Source organism: Dipodomys spectabilis, unplaced genomic scaffold, assembly GCF_019054845.1.
Source record: "Dipodomys spectabilis isolate Male_0828 unplaced genomic scaffold, ASM1905484v1 ptg000069l, whole genome shotgun sequence".
In the NCBI taxonomy this organism is placed as follows: domain Eukaryota; kingdom Metazoa; phylum Chordata; class Mammalia; order Rodentia; family Heteromyidae; genus Dipodomys; species Dipodomys spectabilis.
The window spans coordinates 10,985,895-11,006,579 of record NW_024870746.1 but is presented as its reverse complement, the minus strand read 5'-3'; the positions used below and the strand labels follow the sequence as shown (position 1 = coordinate 11,006,579).

General features: G+C 46.7%; 1 protein-coding gene across 1 annotated transcript in view; it reads left to right on the top strand.

Moving 5' to 3' along the window:
• Capn2 (calpain 2) overlaps positions 1 to 20,685 on the top strand; it is a 51,669-nt gene that overhangs the window by 28,516 nt on the left and 2,468 nt on the right. The window contains exons 6-20 of the mRNA XM_042681690.1: positions 2 to 85; positions 1,572 to 1,657; positions 2,587 to 2,661; positions 3,402 to 3,562; positions 5,063 to 5,232; positions 6,894 to 6,905; positions 8,214 to 8,425; positions 10,484 to 10,520; positions 11,428 to 11,493; positions 13,620 to 13,677; positions 16,118 to 16,182; positions 17,048 to 17,116; positions 18,022 to 18,100; positions 19,544 to 19,660; positions 20,295 to 20,353. Coding sequence (XP_042537624.1) covers positions 2 to 85; positions 1,572 to 1,657; positions 2,587 to 2,661; positions 3,402 to 3,562; positions 5,063 to 5,232; positions 6,894 to 6,905; positions 8,214 to 8,425; positions 10,484 to 10,520; positions 11,428 to 11,493; positions 13,620 to 13,677; positions 16,118 to 16,182; positions 17,048 to 17,116; positions 18,022 to 18,100; positions 19,544 to 19,660; positions 20,295 to 20,353 — 1,350 coding nt within the window. The remainder of the gene's footprint in view (position 1; positions 86 to 1,571; positions 1,658 to 2,586; positions 2,662 to 3,401; positions 3,563 to 5,062; positions 5,233 to 6,893; positions 6,906 to 8,213; positions 8,426 to 10,483; positions 10,521 to 11,427; positions 11,494 to 13,619; positions 13,678 to 16,117; positions 16,183 to 17,047; positions 17,117 to 18,021; positions 18,101 to 19,543; positions 19,661 to 20,294; positions 20,354 to 20,685) is intronic.

The window sequence follows — 20,685 nt, the reverse complement described above, 5'->3', positions numbered from 1 at the left end:
GATCACCAGTGCTGCAGACTCGGAGGCTGTCACGTACCAGAAGCTGGTGAAGGGACATGCATACTCGGTCACCGGAGCTGAGGAGGTAATGGAGGAGAGGGAGTTCTACTCCCCTAACTGGAATAACTCAAAATCCTTGTTCTCAACAGCCAAGCAATCCTGGGGCTCAAGCCAGAGCCTAGGCTGAATCGATACTGCACTGCCCTTTGCTAGCCGCACAAGTGCCTTCAGGCATTCTTTAGTCTGGTTCAACTTTAAAAAGACAAAAACCAAACCAAACCAAACAAAACAAAAACAGCACTTAGCAGCTGTACAGTGGGGCTTGGGGTGTTTTTTTTTTTGTTTTTTTGTTTGTTTTTGTCCTTTGTTTTTGTTTTGCCAGTCCTGGGGCTTGTGAACTCAGGGCCTGGGTGCTGTTGCTGAGCCTCTTTTACTCAAGATTAGCACTCTTACCATTTGAGCCACAGTACCACTTCTGGCTTTTTCTATGTATCCGTGGTACTGAAGAATCGAACCCTGGGCTTCATGCATGCTGGGCAAGCACTCTACCACTGAGCCATCTTCTCAGCCCAGCTGTACAGTGTTTTTCAGTTTTTAAAATCCCTCTACATTTGACCTCACACAAACATTCATGGCTCTGCCTCTTGCTAGCAGTGTCACTTGAGAAATGTGCTTGGATTCCGTTCATTTGCTCATACTTACAATGAAAATAACAATAAGTTCATAGTGAGGTGGTTGTTTTAGGTGATGAGGACCTACCGCACATCACATTGTAAGTAGTAGCTGGTGTTGCAATTGGGATCATTGTTACTACAAATAGTATCAAGCAGCCCAGGTTCAGTGTTAATTGTCATCCTAGACCTGACCTCTTTCATTTAACTTTGGTTTTATTTTTCCTTATATTCTTTGTTATTATTATCATGGTAATATTTGGAAGGGTTACACAAAACGTACATTTCTTTTTGGACAATGTCACCCTTCCCTTGCTTTCTCCCAGTTTTTCCCTTCCACCCCTCTCCCCCCTCAAGTTGTATACTTCATTTTCAACATAGTGTCTAGTGAGTACTATTGCTGCATTTGTTCTCACTTTGTTCCTCCATTTCTGGGCCTCCTGTTCTTTCTCTTTTGATTCCAGCCTGGGCAACACAAAGAGACTCTGTCTCAAAATGAAACAAAACTTTTGCATACTGCGTCTGCTTGTTCTCATCCATGTTCTTTTAGCAAGTGGTAAGGCTTCCCTGAGAGCCTGTGACTAACGTATATCCTCTTCTAGTTAGTTAAATTGACATTTAGGGACAAACACACCAATCACAGACACCAGCACAAAGGTGGTTGAATCTCAAGCTAATCTCAGTCCTCTTAAGAGCCAAGTCCTAGGAGCTTAAATTCCCACTTCTCCAAGCAGGGCAGCAGTGAAGGGTCTAGACCCCTAGAGGTATCACAAACCCTTTATATCTATCTATCATGCTTCTCCCTCATCTGTGTATTCAACACCAAGTGGGAGTCCCTCCAGGCCTGGCAGGCCCTCAGCTTCTCAGCTTCTCCCTCCTCTTTTTCATCCGATCCTTCAGGTTGAAAGTGGAGGGAGCCTGCAGAAACTGATCCGCATCCGAAATCCCTGGGGAGAAGTCGAGTGGACGGGGAAGTGGAATGACAAGTAAGGAGCGTGGAGGCTGGGGCTGGAGGAGGGATAGTCCACAAAGAGGCCCTGATGAACCAAGCTTGGAAAATGCTCCCACACTGTAAAGCACCACACACTGTGCTTAGAAACAAGGCCCTGGCCCACACTGAGTGGCCCGTGGGGTGTGAGCTCAAAACACTACTCCGGCACTCTGGAAGCTTGCTCCAGACTCAGGGATCTTGTGCAATATATTCCTTCCCTACCTGGTGATCCATCCCTTCACCAGTTCAAATCCACCCTGCTATTATTGGGCCTTCAGAGGGGGAAAAATGTATTCCTCATCTCCTAACACCTCTATTTCAAGGACATGAACTTGGCACCAAAACAGAGACATCTGTCTGTTGCTCTCCGGGGCTTCCTGGTAGCTGTTAGGCATTCTGCTATTTGGGGTAAATGCTCAGTTGGGCCTCTCCCCCAGTGCCCATCCCCATACCTCCATTTTTTGCACCTGTTTCTGGCTTGTCCAAAGTAGCCTCAGCCTTGGCAGAAGGATGCCTGTTGAGACTTCGTTCCAGGTGTGGTAATAGGGGCTTCATGTCAGGTGTTTGGTCGTTCCTAAAAGAGCTGCCAGACTGCTCTCAGTTTGAGCAAGTGGACCTCTTTCATTCTCACTCATGGGCTGTGCTCATTTTTCCAGATACTTCCTTGCTGCCATCATCCAGGAGGAAGCATCCGCTCACCCTGCTCGCTTGTTTGCCCCTCCCTGGTGTTTTTCCTCTTTCAAATGCTTTGTGAGCAGTTTGTTGTGGCTCTGAGCCAACTGTGAGGCGATCCCTCCTTTGGGGAGGGGGGTCTGGGTCCTCAGAAGTCAGAATGGGTCCTGCTCCTAGACTTGGAGGAATCACCTGGACAAGTCACCCGCATACACTCACTCCTGAAGCCTCTCACATTGCTCTGCTTTGCAGCTGCCCAAACTGGAACACTGTTGACCCGGAGGTGAGGGAAAGGCTGACCCGACGACATGAAGATGGAGAGTTCTGGTAAGATGAGTGGAGCCCCCAGGAAATGATTTGTCTTCCCTGATGTCACTTACTGGAAAACTACTAACAAGAATGTGAGCCAGAAGGGCACAAGAGCATAAGTTCCTGGCTTTGTTGTTTTATTTTGTGTGTATGGGTTCTGAGGATTGAGCTAAGCACTATTCCTTAGCTTTCTTGGCTCAAGGCTAACACTCTTCCATTTGAACCACACCTCTACTTCAGCTTTTTGGTGGTTAAGTGGAGATGAGACTCTCATGGACTTTCCTGCCTTGTCTGGCTTTGAACGACAATCCTTAATTTCAGCCTCCTGAGTAACTCTTCAATGATTCCATTGCAACAGTTGAGTTAACAAGCTGAGAGAAAAATTCCTTCAGTAATGTCCAGACCCCAAGAGAAAACAGCGACGAGTCCACGCCTCCTAAGAAACCAGTTCCTTAGTGAGAAGCGCATGCATCCCTCTGAGGATCCTCCGCAGTTAGACACAGCTTGTAGCTTACCCAGATACTATTTGATATCCAAGATGCCCATTTTTGAAAACTCTGGGCTTCCGAGGCCCATTAATTTGATCAGAGTTACCCAGTTGGACAGTGGCATTGCCCGGACTAGAATCAAGAATTCAAATTCTAGACCTGATACCCACCATTGGGCCACATTCTGCTGCTCTGCCTGGCCTTGACTGACCTCGTTGGAAGGTCAAGCCTCACTTTTACCCAGCGATTCCCTGTCTCTGCTTTTGCCAGGATGTCTTTTGGTGACTTCCTTCGACACTATTCCCGCCTGGAAATCTGCAACCTGACTCCCGACACCCTCACCAGTGACAGCTACAAGAAATGGAAGCTCACCAAGATGGATGGGAACTGGAGGCGAGGCTCCACTGCCGGGGGCTGCAGGAACTACCCCAGTAAGTGCTGTGGCCGCCAGAGGCCACGCCACCCTCACCTTACCCTGATAAACATGCCATACCCAGCCTGGCATCCCTGAAGAGGCGGTGGCTACTCAATGGGGCTCTTGCTGTCTTCCTTCTTCCCAAGCCTGTGTCTCAACACCTTTCTCCCTTAAAAATTGTCTTATTCTGATGACACCTGCCCATTATGGAATATATACTGGGCACGAGGAACTGTCCTAAAATGCATATGTGTGTGTGTGTGTGTGTGTGTGTGTGTGTGTGTGTGTGTGTGTGTGTGTGTGTAGACACACACATGTATATGTTATGTCCTCTAATCTTCACCAGAAAACATCTTGATTATCATCTCCATCTTTAAGACAAACGAAGAGAGGCAAGCCCAAGGTCACACAGCTTGCTGGGATTTGAACCCAGGTAGTCTGATGGGACCTGAGTGGCAGGCCACAGTCATATTTTGAGTCTCTGTTGCAGATAAGGAAACTGAGGCTCTAAGTATATTCCTGGCCCACAGAGCAAGAAAACAGACTGAGACTAGCTGAGTGGTCTCTGCAGCTCAAGTCTTCAGACTCCCAGTGGAAGTTCTAGAGGCCACCCACAAATTACCCTTCTGACACATTAGATCAGCGGTCAGCATATTCCTTCTCATGAACTGTTCATAAATGCTTTTGGCCCGATGGGCCATGCAGTCTCTATAGTGTCTACTTAGCTCATGCAGAAATGAATGGCCATGGCTGTATGTCAATAAAACGTAATTTACAAAAGCAGGTGGCAGCCTGTGTGGCCATGCCAGCCAATCCCCACAGAAAATGGTATCTTTAATTCCACCATTAAGAGGATATCCCATTAGATATAGGAAGGCATTAGCTTAATTACTTTCAAGCATGAGTAACTCTCAGATCCTTCCTGAAAATAGGTTTTGGAAGTGAAAGGTTAGACCCACCATGAATGTGGGTAAGGCCTGAGAGGATAAGAGGCACAGAATCCGAAATTGTACACATGGTGTCCCTGGCCTTTAAGTCTACTGGAGGGTTGAATACTAAGGAAAAGACCCCAGAGCCCTCTCAATCAGGCCATCTGGCCCATCTCTGTCCTGTGTGAAGATACCACTAGATGGCGTCAAGACAAGTCAGCAAGAGAGTACTACACAGGAAGTTCCTCAGTTATTGTCCTTTTGGGACTTAGACCACTCAAGGAGCCCATCGCCCTTCCCCTTCATGTTCCAAGGGCTGGTATGCTCTTATGGGAGACCTCAGAAAGCACTCAAACAACACTTTCATCATAGTAAGTGCAGGCTACCTTGTCTCAAAAACCCACCTCCATCAGTGTCCACCCTGCCTGCTCACCCTGGTTCTTTTGCTCCTTCCACCATCTCCTGCCATCTTCTCTCCTCTTCATCCCTGTCTTAGAGGCCTCCAGCCTCCAGACCAAGGCCCACCCCAGAGCTCTTCCCATGCATGGCTACTTAAGGCTGGGTCCCTCTATCCCTCTCTACCACAGACACCTTCTGGATGAACCCTCAGTATGTGATCAAGCTGGAGGAGGAGGATGAGGACCAGGAGGATGGGGAGAGCGGCTGCACCTTCCTGGTGGGCCTCATCCAGAAGCACCGGCGGCGGCAGAGAAAGATGGGCGAGGACATGCACACCATTGGCTTTGGCATCTATGAGGTATGTATGGGCAGAGCAAAGGTGGAGCTCCACCTCCCTTCCCTTCTCCTTTGGCCCAGCGTGGAGACAGATTCCAGAAGCAGAACTAGGGATGAAGTGGACAGGGAAGTTAGCCAGGCCAAAGCAAAGCCACTGTCTTGGCCTGGCTAAGAGCTGCTGTCACAGGGAAGTCCTTGCCACTGGTCTGTATCTCCAGAACCTTCCCATGCCTTCCTCATTACCTCATGGCCAGCTTCTTGAGAGTTCCACATTTTCACATGGCCTCTGTGTCCTTTTTCATGTCCCCCATGCCTAGCATTCTAAAGAACAGAAGAGATGTGATCTAGAACACAATATTCTGGCCCACGCCAAGAAATATAGTGAGGGCTGGACTGAGCCACCAGCAGGTCAGAGCCCAGCAAAGTCATTGGCCTGGACTGTGGCAAGCTCCAGACAGGAGAACAAAGAGTTATTATGTTCCTCTCAAGGATCTGTTGGCTGGAGCCCTGCTCCCCCAGACACCCTGGCTTCTTACAGGTTCCTGCTCTCATTCCATGCCAAGTTAAGGCAGAGTTCAGCTGAGTGGACACTAGAGGGCAGCCTTGTTATTGCTGCCTCCCCCTTTAGGCTGAGGGCCGGACTAGGGCTAGGAGACTTGTTCTAATGTATGAGGACCCTGTCCCTATCCTTCTCTATCCACATTACAGTGTTCTGTGGCCTTGATTGGCAGTGAGAGGCCTGAGATGCAAGGAAGATCTTATGAGAAGCTGACAGGGTGCATTTTGGTTGGATGGGTGGAACCCAGTGATGAACTGAAGCCAGGGCCTTGCTGCTCCATGCTCCTCAAGAACCTCATTCAATGAAGTCACACAGGCAGCCTGAAAATGGCTACCCGTTGGGGAGACAGGATTATTTACACCATGGGAACTTGCATACACTGCCAGGCAGGTAGTTTATGATGCCTAGCACACTCTGATGCACCCAGACAAGGTGTCAGGGGAGAAAACTCCTTGGATTTGCTCTCATTGGCCATGTGGTTGCCACCAATGGGTCACAGAACTTAGTCCAGTCCACTCACCTGAGCAATGGAGATGGATGAACACCATAAGTTGTAAAAAAAAAAAAAAAAAAATGAACATAGTCCATGACTCCTCACAGTCTCTGAAATAGGAGCCAAGGACTTTGGAACAAAATACAAACTGAATTGTGTTGCTTCAAGCACTTGAAACTCCAGTCATGGACTTTCAGAGTTAGGAGGGACTTTGGTGAGAAACTGAGCTAAGAAGCAGAAATGGCTTGCTGAAAGAAATACAGACTGGATGTGAGTAAGAGAGCCCTCGCCCTGCTTGTTGATTCCCTCAACTGAGCAGGCCCTGCTTTGCCCACCTGCGAGGTGGGATGCGCCTTTGCCACAGCTGGCTAGTAACTGTAGGCAAGTCCTTATATATCCCCACTTCTCCATTTCAAGATGGTGGTGGTACCATCCATGACATCACTGGGGTTTGCTTTCCAATATGGTAGACGTACCATATTAAGTTCCTTAGGCACCATTTATTATGGTGATTTAGTGATAGTGCTAAAACTGCAGAGAAAAGAGGCAGCAGATGAGTTGGTGGTGGTGCTGTTGTTTTCATACCCTGTCTGCTTCCCAAAATCTGAATTGGGTTTCCTTTATTTTGCAGGTTCCAGAGGAGGTACGTTGGACCAGTCCTTGTCCGTGGGGGCTTGGGTCACCAACACTTGTGAAGCTTAAACTGGCAGAGCTTGGAAAGGACTGACGGTTATGAGAGATACATCTTGCCCCATCTTGGATCCTTTTGAGCTCACTCTGGTCCTGGATCCTATTGGCCTAAGCTCCTGGGAAATCCCTGGGGGGCCGGCTGCCTCTCTCAGGCCAGAAGAGCCTGTGCAGGGTTGGGTTCTGAGCTGGAAACCCATAGTCCTTAAACTGCATGAGGCCTGGCCCAGAGTCCAGTATGACTCTGAGAACAAGCAGGAAGGGGGAGATGAACCTGTGGCCTGGACCAGAAGACAAGGTGTGAGCCTAGACAAGGAGACCAAAGCTCTGCTCCCAGACTGTGACCTTCAACAAGTGACTTCCTTTCTGTACTTCAGTTTCTTGTCTAGCCAACTGGTTAGCCATCCACCTCACTGGTGTGTTGTGAATATGAATTAAATTGTGCCAAAGCACCGAGAAGGCCACAGGTAGTACTACCTGATAGGATGACAGCAGCTGAGTAATTCTCAAAGCCATTTGTTTAAGTGGACATAAAGGACACTGTGACCCACCCACAGCATGCTTCTTTCACAGGAAGTCAGTGAAGCCCATGGTGTCAGGCTTCCTTGGATGCTATGTGTGGAGTTGTAGCTTCAGACATAGAATATATCCAGTTTAGCAGCTGATCCCCTTCTGCACCCCTGGGTTTGTGTGTGTGTGTGTGTGTGTGTGTGTGTGTGTGTGTGTGTGTGTGCATGCACACACATATGCACATGTGCATGTGTATGCATGTGATCCTGGAGTTTGAATTCCGGGCTTCATTCATGTTGCTAAGCAAGTGCTCTGCCACTTGAGCCACATCCCTGGCTTTTTCATTTTGTTTATGAAACATCTCTTACTAATTTTACCCAGACTAGCCTTGGATCGTGAGCCTCCTGTTTACCTGTCCCAAGTAGCAGGAGTGAGCCAACATACCTGATATTGCCTTTGTGTGTCATACATCATATAGAACTCCCAGATTCCTGCCATGGGGACTCTAGGCCCTGTTGACAGTCACTTAAGGGAAGAGTGCAGGGGGAAAGATGGCATTCTATAGAGGCCGAAGACAAGGGCTTTTGTTTCTCATGCCTCTGAGTTCTCCTGTGGCCATTGGTTACTTTTGGTAGAAAGCTTGCTTTTTACTGAAAATGATCCAGACATCCTTATTGTAATTCCTTTATTTTGGAGAGTACAAAAATGATACTTATTTGGAGCTCCTTCCCTCATTTCTCTGCTTATTCATCAGCTGATTGGACAGACCAACATCCACCTGGGCAAAAACTTTTTCCTCACCACTCGAGCGAGGGAGCGGTCTGACACATTCATCAACCTCCGAGAGGTTCTCAATCGCTTCAAGCTGCCCCCAGGAGAGTACATCCTCGTGCCTTCTACTTTTGAGCCCCACAAAGACGGGGACTTCTGCATCCGTGTCTTCTCAGAGAAGAAGGCTGACTACCAGTAAGTGCTTAGTTCCTCTCTATACTCCCCACCTTCTCCCCAGATGCTGGTCTGTTCTTCACGCCTGAGTACCACTCTCTTTCTCTGAAATACCTGTCTCCCTTGTGGGGGTCAGTGGAAGACTGGTGTATTGGATGAAGAATTGTTCATATTCTACTCAGGGAAACAAAGACAAAGCCACCCAAGAGACTTGGGAGTGAAAGAGGGAGTAGAGAATGACCTGAAGAATCCCATTTCACAGTTGTAACTTTGAACTTGCATTTGAATGACTTACCCTAGACAATCTATAAGCTGTGTAGGGTCGCTATCTAGGGAGAATGCTGGGCAGTACTGGTACAAGCCTTGTTTCCCCAGGCCATGCCACTAAGGCTCTCCAGGAAGAAACCATGATAACTTCGGTGGTCCCAGAACCTCCCCCGTTGCAGTCATGGAGGCTCCAGTCCCCTGCCCACTATGCCCTTTGGGTCCCAGCTATTTAAGAATAGTCTTGATTGATCCCACCCTTTCCTGCCACTGTCCATGTGGCCTCAATTCACTGTGGCCGCTGCCACTTTGGTCATTGGTACATTCGGTTGGAGGACACTTGATTGGCAGAGGCAAAATCAGCCTTGGCAATGTAAGCAGAAGGATGTTCACTGGAAGGCCATGAGGACTCCTGCTGGAGTCCTCCTCCAGAGGGAGGCAGGGCACAGACAGGCAGAGCAGGAGGAAGGCTGTGCTGGATCTTGTGTTGATATTCCAAAGATCCCCTCTTAAATCATGTCCGGTGGGCCAACTTCATGTCCATCCTTGGCCTGTCAGCTCCTGCAGTGAGTGGGAAGAGAGGACTAGGAGGGACCAGGTCTCCTATTTCCAAGAGTGTACATGACAGAGAAATCATTTCAATTCCAGGCAGCTGCGGGCCAGTGACTACCATTCGAGCATCACTGGAGCCAGCCCCTGCCACCGTCAGGCTCTCTCTCTCTTTTTTTTTTTTTTTTGTTGATCGTTGGGCCTGAACTCAGGGCCTGGGGGCTGTCCCTCAGCTCTTCAGCTCAAGGCTAGCGCTCTACCACTTGAGCCACGGCACCACTTCCAGCTTTTTCTGCTTATGTGGCGCTGAGGAATCAAACCCAGGGCCTCATGCATGCAAGGCAAGCACTCTACCACTGAGCCACCTTCCCAGCCCCAGGCTCTCTTCTTTTGCTGATGCTTGCCATGGGGCAGGAGCCTTTCCTCTAAGCTCCCTGGAGGACTGTTCCCAGCTTGGTTTCCTCTGACCAGGAAATGGAGACATGATCCAATATCATTGGAATGACACTGTTGTCAACCCTTGTCCGCCCTGCTAACCACAAACCACTGTCCCAGGAAAGCTCGGTCCCCTCAGCTCTCTCCAGGGTGAGCTCTTAAACCTCAAAGCTGTCTGACTTCCCCATCACAGGATATTAATCATGTGCCAGATTCCAGTCCCGAGCACCAGGAAGTCTTCTTATTGCTCCTTTTGTGATACACCAGGAAGTCTTCTTATTCCTCCTCCTGTGGTGCATCAACCCCACAGACAGGACTTGTAGTAGCCTAGTTTAAGATCCTAAGCACCCAAGGAAGATCTCTTACTCTCAGTGTAGAGCTGAAGAAATCTATCCTAGGACAAGGGACTATATACATGATCAACTAGCCACTGCCTGAGTGCAGCTGAAATTACACACTGCCCCTCTCCAACCTGAAGCAGTACAAGTAGGTAATGGACAGGTCTCAGCATGAAGGCTTTACAATGACAGAGTGTATTTTAAATGTAATTTCAAAGTTGTTCCTAGGGCCAGGAGCTAAATGAGTTACCTAGAGTTCCAGTTCCACCCTACATAGAAAGACTATGAAACTTGATAAGGACCCCAAACTGACAGACCATTTCAGCCTCAATTTCTGCTTGCTGAGGGGGGATACCGAAGCACAAACCTGGGATTGGCAAGATCCTCGCTGCTAACCTCCTGCTGGGTTTCAACACAGCCCTTCTGTTTTATCAACATTGCTGATTTACCCTTCCCTGCCTTCTAGTAACTTGTATTTCCTTTCTGTTTCCAGAGCTGTTGATGATGAAATTGAGGCCAACGTTGAAGAGGTACTTGTAACTCCTTAACTCCACTCACTCTGCCCTGGATACCTAGAGAGCCGAGGAGCTGCAAAGGCCCACAAGGACTCTGGAGGCTCCCTGGGACTTCCTGGCCCCAGACTGAAACAGAGCATACAACCCAAACTGGGAATCTGAGCGTCTGTTTCTTATGCTGGGGCCAAGGCTTGTTAATCAGTTTACCCATGTGGAGAACCAGAGAACACCAGTGCTACATTAAGCAGGGCCAGCTTCTTGTCATTCCTCCTATCAGATCTCAATTTTCTCATCTATAAAATGGAAACACAGTAGGACAGGATTTCTCATAGAGTTCTAAGAATGTGATTCAGTGGTAAATCCTCAAAGGGATTTCAAACAAGGCTCTATCTCAGCAAATCTAAGTAGAAGATTTCCCCAAGCAGGGACAGGGGTCCAGGGCTCTCCTGCCTCTCCCCAGGAGCCTGAGATGACTCCACAATTGACTCATCAGTTGCTGAAGCTTGGCGCGTGTCATATGTCCCCAGTGGGAGATTGCACAGTCTCTAAGGGCCTCACTGGCCACTGCTGAAATCTCTCCAGAATGTTCTACTGAGCCCTTACACTTCCAAGTCCCTGTGAGAGTAGATCACAGAAGTCCATTGGGATGGCTGTTAAAGGTATCTTGTGTATGACAAATGAAATTGTAACTCCTTCCCACGTAGTTTACATTCCCTCTCATGCATATGCCTTCTACTAGTTCTTCACATGGGCCTTTATTCCAAGCCCAATACCCTTAGAACTCGGCCCAAGGAATTGGACAGTTTCCTGTGTCCCAGTAGTGGACACAGGAAATTCTGAAGGAAGAAGGAAGGCTGCCTCAGACTGGAGGGGTGTCGCCTCTTCCCTCTGATTCATTGTTTCCTGTTTCTGCACCTTCCAGATTGATGTCAACGAGGAGGACATTGATGATGGCTTCAGGAGGCTGTTTGCTCAGCTGGCAGGGGAGGTAGGTGTTCCTCATACTCAGTGCTGACATCAAGGAAAGACAGCATTTGTCCTAGAGGAGACTGGTTTAAGGGAAGTAGGAAACCAACTGAGTAAGAGCAAAGAGGCTCCAATCTCAGCTTGCTCCTCCGTGCCTGATCCTCTCAGCCCTCTGCATGCTGCCAGGGCCTCCAAGCTCCGGCTCAGCTCTAGCTCGGTTCTTCCTTCCTCACGATTCTTAGGCTCACTTTGAGGCTATTTTTGTTCCTTTTGTTCCATGACAACTGAGGCACAAAATTCAACCCCCTCTCTTTGATTCCCACAAAAATACTCAGGGAAGAGGGAAGGGTTTCAAGACTTTAAAAATACAAGTGACTTACAACAGGATATTGAGATCTTTTGTTCTTAAAATAATCCTTCAGACCTAAAAGGATGATGATGAGAATAATAGGACATGAATGTAAAAGAGAGATAATAGGAGGGATAAGAGGATGAGGAGAGAAAGGAAGGGATACTGAAGATTTCAAATTATGTTTCGTGTGTGTGTGTGTGTGTGTGTGTGTGTGTGTGTGTGTGTGTGTGTGTGTGTGTGTATCATAATAAAACTCCATCAGGCACTTTGAAAAGGGGGATGAGAGATTAACATGGTAATAACATGGGGGTAAATTGTTCACAGTCAATCATCTATAGAAACAGCACAGTGAAACCCCCTTATGTGATTAATATATGCTAATGCAGAAATAAAATTAAAAGATCATAATGATAATCCATCAGCCGTCTAGGCCCACTACAAACTTACTTAGCTCTCTTTCTTCCCAAAACGTCAAAAGAAAAGTCATCCTTCTTCACTATGTGGAGAAATTCAGCTCTCTCCAACATTGCCACCAAGCTCATTTTTGTGCTTAGCCAAAGACTCATATCAAGGGTTTTTTTTGTTTTTGTTTTTTGTCGGTCATGGGGCTTGAACTCTGGGCCTGAACACTGTCCCTCAGCTGTTCAGCTCAAGGTAAGCACTCTATCACTTGAGCCATCTTGCCACTTCTGGTTTTCTGAGTGGTTTATTAGAGATAAGAGCTTCACAGCCTTTCCTGCCCATGATAGCTTTCAACCTCGATCCTTAGATCTCCGCCTTCTGAGTAGCTAGGATTACAGGTGTGAGCCACTGGTACCCAGCTTCTATCAAAGTTTTAAAGGAAGTGCCAGCTGACCCATATCCCTCCCTGCCGCTATCTTCCCAGTTTACCAAGGGTAGGGGCCTTAGAGAAACGTAGTTTCCACTGAGTCACACACCCCACTCCAGGAAGACAAGGATGAACACAAAGCAACCTTGCTTTTAAACCCTGGGACTTGTTCCTCACTTACACAAATATGCCTGAGTAAACCACTTCTGGAACCCCCTGCCATAATGGCCATAGAGAAGGATTGGGCAAGCTTGGAGACACCTATGTTTTTTGTTTTTTGTGGGTTTTTTGGGGGGGGGTGTTGGCTGTTGGGTTTTGTTGGGGCTTTGAACTCAGAGACTCATGATGGCTAGGCTGGCACTCTACCACTGAGCCACACCTCTAGCCTTTTTTCAGCACTGCTTATTTTCAGCACTGCTTTCTTCGGGTCTCAGGGCATGTATCTGTTTCACAATCCACCTATTTAACCCTTCCCATGAAGTTAAGATGACAGGCACACACCAGTTATTGGTCCTAGAGTCTCACCAACTTTTTCTTTCTGAGGATGGTCTTGAATCTGAGGTCCTTTCCATTTCAGCCTCCTAAGTAGCTAGGCTTATAAACATGAGCTACCAGTACCCAGCAGAGATACCTAGTTTTAAGCAGTGTTAAAGGATGCCTGGGATCTGAATTACAAAAGATTAGGAAGGCATCCCACATAGGAGGACAGGTCTGAGTGTATTAGGTCCAGAAAGATCATGAACAGCAGAGATGTGGTGATTGAATCAGTATAGATTGCTGTACATAGAAACACTCTCTGAAGTGTGAGCCAGGACAGAACTACCCAGAGTGGGCTGGGAGCAACAGCACCCACTTTACCTGGAGAATGAGAAATACAAATAAGACCCATCTTGGGTATCTACTACATGTTTGTTGTGCTGAGCTTTACTCAGGAACTAAGACTGATGCTCTGATCATATGTCCACAGGATGCAGAGATCTCTGCCTTTGAGCTGCAGACCATCCTTAGAAGAGTTCTAGCAAAGCGTAAGTGTCCCTTCCTTGCAAATCCCCCCTTCTGCTCCTTTCCTTATGGACAAGGGAACATGGGAATCCTTTCATGTATTGGCTAAACCATTAGTCTCTACTCCTGTATAGAGCACTGTCAGGTGCCACTCCCCACTACCAGATTACAATGTTATCCTTCCATTTGTATTTAAATGAGCTTCATGTAACCATTTGTTTCCTGGGAGAAAGATCATTGCTCTTGAACCAATGGGCCAAGCCAATGATTTCAAGACTGGAAATGTCTGCTCTCAGTCCAGGCTGGAAGGTCCCATAAAATAAGGGTAAAACTGGATCAAGCCTTAGAGTTGTGACTCTCACAAATCTTTTCTCCTCCTTTCCTTCTTTTTTTTTGGACGGGGTCCATTATATAGCCGGAGCTAGCCCCAACCTCATGATCATCCTCTCAGCCTCCTGAGTACTAGTAGAATTACAGACATGTGCAACTATGCCTGGCTTGTAACGATTTCTTTTTCCCCCTTTTTATTTATTAGTTTACATAGGGAAGATTCCATTGGTACTTTTTTTTAAATGCCAGACTGGAGCTTGAACTTGAAGCCTCATGCTCTCACTTTTTCTCATCCAAGGCTGATACTCTTCCACTTGAGCCATGCTTCCAGTCCAGCTTTTTTTTGCTGGTCAGTTGGAGATAGAATCTCAGATTCTTCTTCTTCTTCTTCTTCTGAGGCTGGTTTTAAACTATGATCCTCAGATCTTAGCCTCCTCAGTAGTTAGAATTATAGAATTATAGGCATGAGCCACCAGTACCTGGCTATAACTATTTCTTAAGCTAAAATAACAAATTGATTGTTCAGTACCCTACTGTTGTTCACCACTAGGAAGAGAGAGAAATACTTTTCCCCTTCAAGTTATTACAAGTCATTCTACTTTTGTTAAGATATTATAAGATCAGGGGGCTAGGAAGGTGGCATAGTGGTAGAGCACTTGCCTTGCATGCATGAGGCCCTGGGTTTGATTCCTCAGCACGACATAAGCAAAAAGAAAAAAGCTGGAAGTGGCGCTGTGGCTCAAGTGGTAGAGTGCTAGCCTTGAGCTGAAGAGCTGAGGGACAGCGCCCAGGCCCGGAGTTCAGGCCCCACGAATGGACCCCCCCCCAAAAAAAAAGATATTATAAGATCAGAGGTTATAAATCTGGGTCTGAAACAAATCCCATGGACTTCAAGGGTTACCATGGTCTCTAACAATGCACCATATGGCCTCTCACATAAGCCTTCAATAAAAAAGCAATTCCTCCTTTGAGAGCCAACAAAAAGTTTAGGGCCAGCTGGACCTTCCATCCTAGTGTGTGTATGTGAACCTCATAGAGGGCAGAGACAGCTGCTCTCTACCTGGTGGCCCCTGAACAAATGGCTATAGTACAGCATCTGTGATTCACAGAGCACTCAATAAGGAGAAGCAGGATGGTCAGATGCAGCCCATCCAATTAGTCCACTGCAAAGCTCCCTCCTCCAGCTTTGGAGGACAAAAAGATGGTATTTACCCTTGTCCACGAGTGAGGTCATGGGGTTCTTCAGATGTGTGGCTGTCATGTGCCCAGGAGACTGAGGGCTCATTGTTCCACACAGCTGGAGGGTAGGAATAAATCAAGCCATGCTTGGTTCAGCCTGCTCCTTCCTGCTCTTAGGGAGTGGGGTGGGAGGGAGAGAGGAGGAGAAAGTGTTTGTTTCACATGAGCCTTTGAGCTCAGGCCTCTCCACTGCTTGTCTGGTGACTCCAGCCTTCTGCCCAAGGGCTAAGCTCACAGCCTCAGGTTCTGCACCCAAGAAGGGGTTGGTACCAAAAAGCATAGCTTAGTGATAGGTTAGGTTCTAATCTTTTGCAAGAACATCACAGAAAGGATTCCTCCTCTTGAGTCTAGTGAGGCACCAGATTCCCGTGTGTGACAAACATCTCACCCCCAGCCAGTTGGGGGCACAGACAGGACATATAGGCCTGCAGGTAGACAGCTGGAGCAGTTTTCTTCCTCTCATGGGTTACAGCCAACAGCAAACACACGTCATCTGGATTTCCCCCCTCTTCCCAGCAACCACAGGCAACTTTACACCCAATAAGCATTTACCTGTAATTCTAGCCCCAGGGATGCTGAAACTGGAAGACCACAAATTTGAGACCAAACTGGGATATACAACCAGATTTTGTGTACAAGAAAAAAAATGTCCTTAGCAAATTCACAGAGAACACATCTTTTCTGCCATACCAATATTGGACACCTGTAGCTGTTTAAGGAAATTTAAACCTTGATTTTAAACCTATTGTAATTTAAACCTTAATTTAAATGTGACTATTGTAGTGGAGGACACAGAGAAAGGACATCTTTGTGGAAAGTTCCACCCTTCTGGAAAATCCTGCTGGACAGCCCTGCTTGGGAAGATTTTTCTGTCATGCTTATTTTGTCTTTTAGGCCAAGATATCAAGTCAGATGGCTTCAGTATTGAGACCTGCAAAATCATGGTGGACATGCTAGATGTATCCTTTTATGTGCTACGGAGAACAGCTACCGAGGAGTTTAGAAACTCACTCTAGAAAGTTCCAGTACATTACCTTTTCGCGCTTTAGAATGGCCAGTTGCGCTTGACTCGCCCTCCACATGACCTTCCTTCCTAAGGAAATAGAAAACCCCAGATAAAGGAAAGCATGCTGCCACATCCCCACCCACATGCATAGGCTCAGTGTGAGGGGCAGCCAGCCCGTGCCAGCCCAGGCCAGCTGATGCACAAAATCCCTGATATTATACCCACAGTCCCTGCCCAAGTCAGCCTGGGTTGTTCCCTGAGCGGTAGTGCTTCCATTACTTCTAGGAAACTTTTTCTGGTGTGAATCTTTCTCTGGTTAGGATTTTACTCTACATCTGTAAATAAGGGCCTCTCTCCATGGGCATTCTTCCTTCTCTGGGTTCTAGTTACTTTGAGAGCCACTTACCTGCCCTGAAAGCAATGTAGCTTTGGTCTCCTCTTGTTTCTGATGCTCAGTGAGAAAGGATGGGAAGGGACAGTTGGGGGACCCATCAGTGGAGCTCCATCACACATCTTCTTAGAAATACTCTAAATAATACTGAATACAAGTGGTAGAGGCTCAGTTATGAGCTAGCTCATTTGGATCAGGATCTAGGGGCTCCATGGCACCCCACAGTAATCAGGGTTAGCAGTAAGGAAGCTTACCTTTTATCCTATTCTTTATAGAGGAGGTATGGCAACAAAAAGGAGAAGGATCCTTTTGCCAAACTTCCTCATACACAGGGTGTGATGACCAAGAGACCCTCTGAGAGGACAAACTGGCTGACGTTATAATTGAATGACTGTGGATTCCAGGAGTTTTCCTTGATTGAAGGCAGGAGGATGGGAGTGGCAAGCTGGGGCTGAAAGAGTTCTACATTCTCTGGACAAAGATTCAGAAATACCAAGTAAGATCTCCGGAGGGCTTGGCAGGGCGGTGGGCTGAATCATCTGTGTCTGGGAATATTCTAGGCATGTAGTTTAAGATGCAACAGGGTGGATGAACATTTTCAAGAGGATTGAGACTTACCCATGATGGAGCTCAGAACGAGCAAAGACCTGACTGGGCAAATGCAAAATTAAAAAAAAACAAAGACTTTGCAAAATAAGTCACTTATTGTCTGCCTTCACCTGATCGGTGACTAGAAAAAGAGCCGCCATTAAGGATTTCCTTAAAAGGCTGGGTGTCTCCATGGAGCCGTGAATTTGAAATTCAAGTATATAAATTACAAAGGATGATCACATAGGCCCATGGCAGTTGGCTCAAGCCTGTAATCCTAGCTACTTGGTGTGTGGAGATCAGAGAGTCATTTTCTAAGGCCAGTCTGGGCAGAAAATTTCATGGGACTTCATCTTCACCAATGTCCTGGGAGTAGTGATTCATGCCTGTCATCCCTGCTACAGGGGAAATAACAGTGGTTGGGTGCATTGACTGAGAAGTACGTGGCCTATGCCTGTCATTCCTAGGCCTGGGAAGGTCCAAGTAGGAGGATCACAATATAAACTGAGCAGAAAGGGAGAATTCCTCAACCTCCAAAATAACCAAGCAAAAAGGGGCTGGATGTGTGGCTCAAGCTGTAGAACACCTGTCCAGCAAGTGTATGCCCCTGAGTTCAATTCCCAGTACTCCCAAAGGGGAAAAATGACAAAATATCATTAGCCATTTAAGGTTTTTTTTTTTAAAAAGTGATTCTGGTAAAGCCAAATGAGAGGCACAGAGCTGGAAAAACTTTACCTCCGCTCAACACAGAGGTCACTTGCCACTTGTTTTTTTTAGGGTCATGGTTTTTAATAACAATTTTTCATGTTCTAGAAAATTTACCGGGATATCGACGTTGACAGGTCTGGCACCATGAATTCCTATGAGATGAGGAAAGCGTTAGAAGAAGCAGGTAAGACTTCAAAGCTTTTCTCCTCTCCTTTGCTTCCTCCAGTTGTATAACACCTGTTCTAGTTGATACAACGCACTGCTTGTTGATAAGCTATCATATATAGCAGGTGATGATCTAATAAAGCATGCCCTTCTGGTTCTCCTGTTAAACACTAACTAGTCAAATGAAATGCAGTGCCAGAAGCTCTGCCCTCAAAACCTGCGGGCTCCCAGGTTTCATCCGGAACAGCCTGAAAGAACACACAGGCAAAGCCACCTCTCAGCAGCCCTCTTTCCCCCACCCCTCCTTTCTATTGCAGAAGGCAGTAGACACAAAATATCTTAGACCAACCCTCCTTTATCATAGGACACAGGCTTGGGGAAGACTGACTGAATGAGAGACAGTGGTGCTTGTGGACAAATATGCCAACATGAGGTTGTTCATTCAGTTAGTTGGGATATAATGCCACAGCAGAGACCCTCCCTCCCCCAAATAATAGTTGTTTAAATGAGATACATCTTTCTCACAAATAATCCAGGCTGGGATGGGACTACTGTCAGCTTTCCAAAGCTATGGCATTGCATTACCCCTAAGGGGCCTGGGGACAACTTGCCATCACAATCACAATATTGCCAACAGGTTGACAGGAAAAGGACTCCTTTCTTTTTAAGAGAATGCAACTTCTGGGTTCTGGTAGCTCACACCTGTAGTCCTAGCTACTCAGGAGGCTGAGATCAGAAGACTGAGGTTTGAAGCCAGCTCGGGCAGGAAAGTCTATGCAACTCTAATCTCTAATTAACCAGTAAAAAGCTGGAAGTTGAGCTGTGGCTCAAGTGGTAGAGCATTGGCCTTGAGTAAAAAAAAGCTAAGGGACAGTGCCCTGGCCCTGAATTCAAGCCCCAGTATGGAAAAGGAAAAAACAAAACAAAACAAGCAAAGCATACCCATCACTTCTGCTCACACATCTTATTGGCCAGAATCTGGTCACTAGGTTTCAGTGACTGCAAGGGAAGCTGGGAAATGTAGTCTTTATGCTAGAGAGCCTCTGGCTCATTAAAAATACCTTTACTGTATACAAGGGGAGAATTAACAGTAGTTTATCACACACAGTTTCTGTTGCCTATATCCAGGAATAAACTGATTTCCAAGATGGTTCAGCACTAACTACACAAAACCTGGAAGCATGGTTAACAATTTAAGGAGACATGACCATGGACACAGAGCTGACAAGAAGTGGTGGGTGTTAGGACACAGAGAGGATATCTGTAGGATGACAGTTTGGAAACAAAAGAAATAGCTGGAGGTACTGGCTTTACAAAGTGAAATCAGTCAAGCAACCGGGGAACAAAAGCAATTACAACTGTAACGTAAAGTGAATGTCACATCAGCTCTATAACTGGTGAGTGGAGCTAACTAGTGCATTCTGATACTTAACCATCAATTCATGTGCTCACTTACCTCCAGGTTTCAAGCTGCCTTGTCAGCTCCACCAAGTCATTGTGGCTCGCTTTGCAGATGACCAGCTCATCATTGATTTTGATAATTTTGTTCGGTGTTTGGTTCGACTGGAAATACTATTCAGTAAGTGGGTATTTGGGGAAGGCCCTATTCTGTTTTCTTCCTATTGAAGCAGCCCATCTTAAGCCAACATCAGTTGTTTATGTCCCTAATCCTAGTACTTGGCAGGTTGAGATCTGAGGCTCTCTATTTGAAGCCATGCTGAACAGGAAAGTCTGTGAGAGTCTTATCTCTAAGGAGCCACCAAATAGCTGGAAGTAGAGCTGTGGCTCAAGTGGTAGAGTGCCAGCCTTATATGAAAAAGCTAAGGTACACACTCAAACCCTCAGTTCAAGCCAGAGTTCCTACACACACACACACACACACACACACACACACACACACACACACACACACACACACACACACACACACACACACACACACACACACACACACACACACACACACACACACACACACACACACACACACACACACACACTGTAGCCTGTGTTTCACCAGGGAGTGGTCACCTGGCCAGAAACATGTCTGTTGAAGAGCTGAAAATGAAATTCCCTCCTTAGTAATTTGGAGCAAAAGGGAAGAAATAACATCTCATGGCATTCAATAGTTAGTGACCCAAATGGGGGAGAAACAATGTGTTCTCTGTTTCAGCTCACTCACTTACAACATCCCTATTTTTCTTCCTCCACAGAGATATTTAAGCAGCTGGATCCTGAGGACACAGGAACAATAGAGCTCGACCTTATCTCTGTAAGTCAGCTCATACCAGCCTCCTTTCTCCAAGGGGACTTGGGGAAAGATGGGGCTGAATGGGCTGTTACTTGGCTGACCTGCTCTTTCAAGTTTTAAATATTTCCTAGTCTTTTGGGAACAAGCCTGTATATAAAATCCCACAATCTTTACTTGCCATCGCTCCCCAACTATCTACTGAATCTCAAGTCCAAGAAGGTCAGGTATGCTTTGACTTGAGCATAAAACAAGGCTAAAGTTAGAAGATTAGGTGAATAAGAATCATTTAGGAGACTGATTTTGGAATACCCATCAATATTTTGGCAGAACTGAAAACACCTTCAGAGAAAATT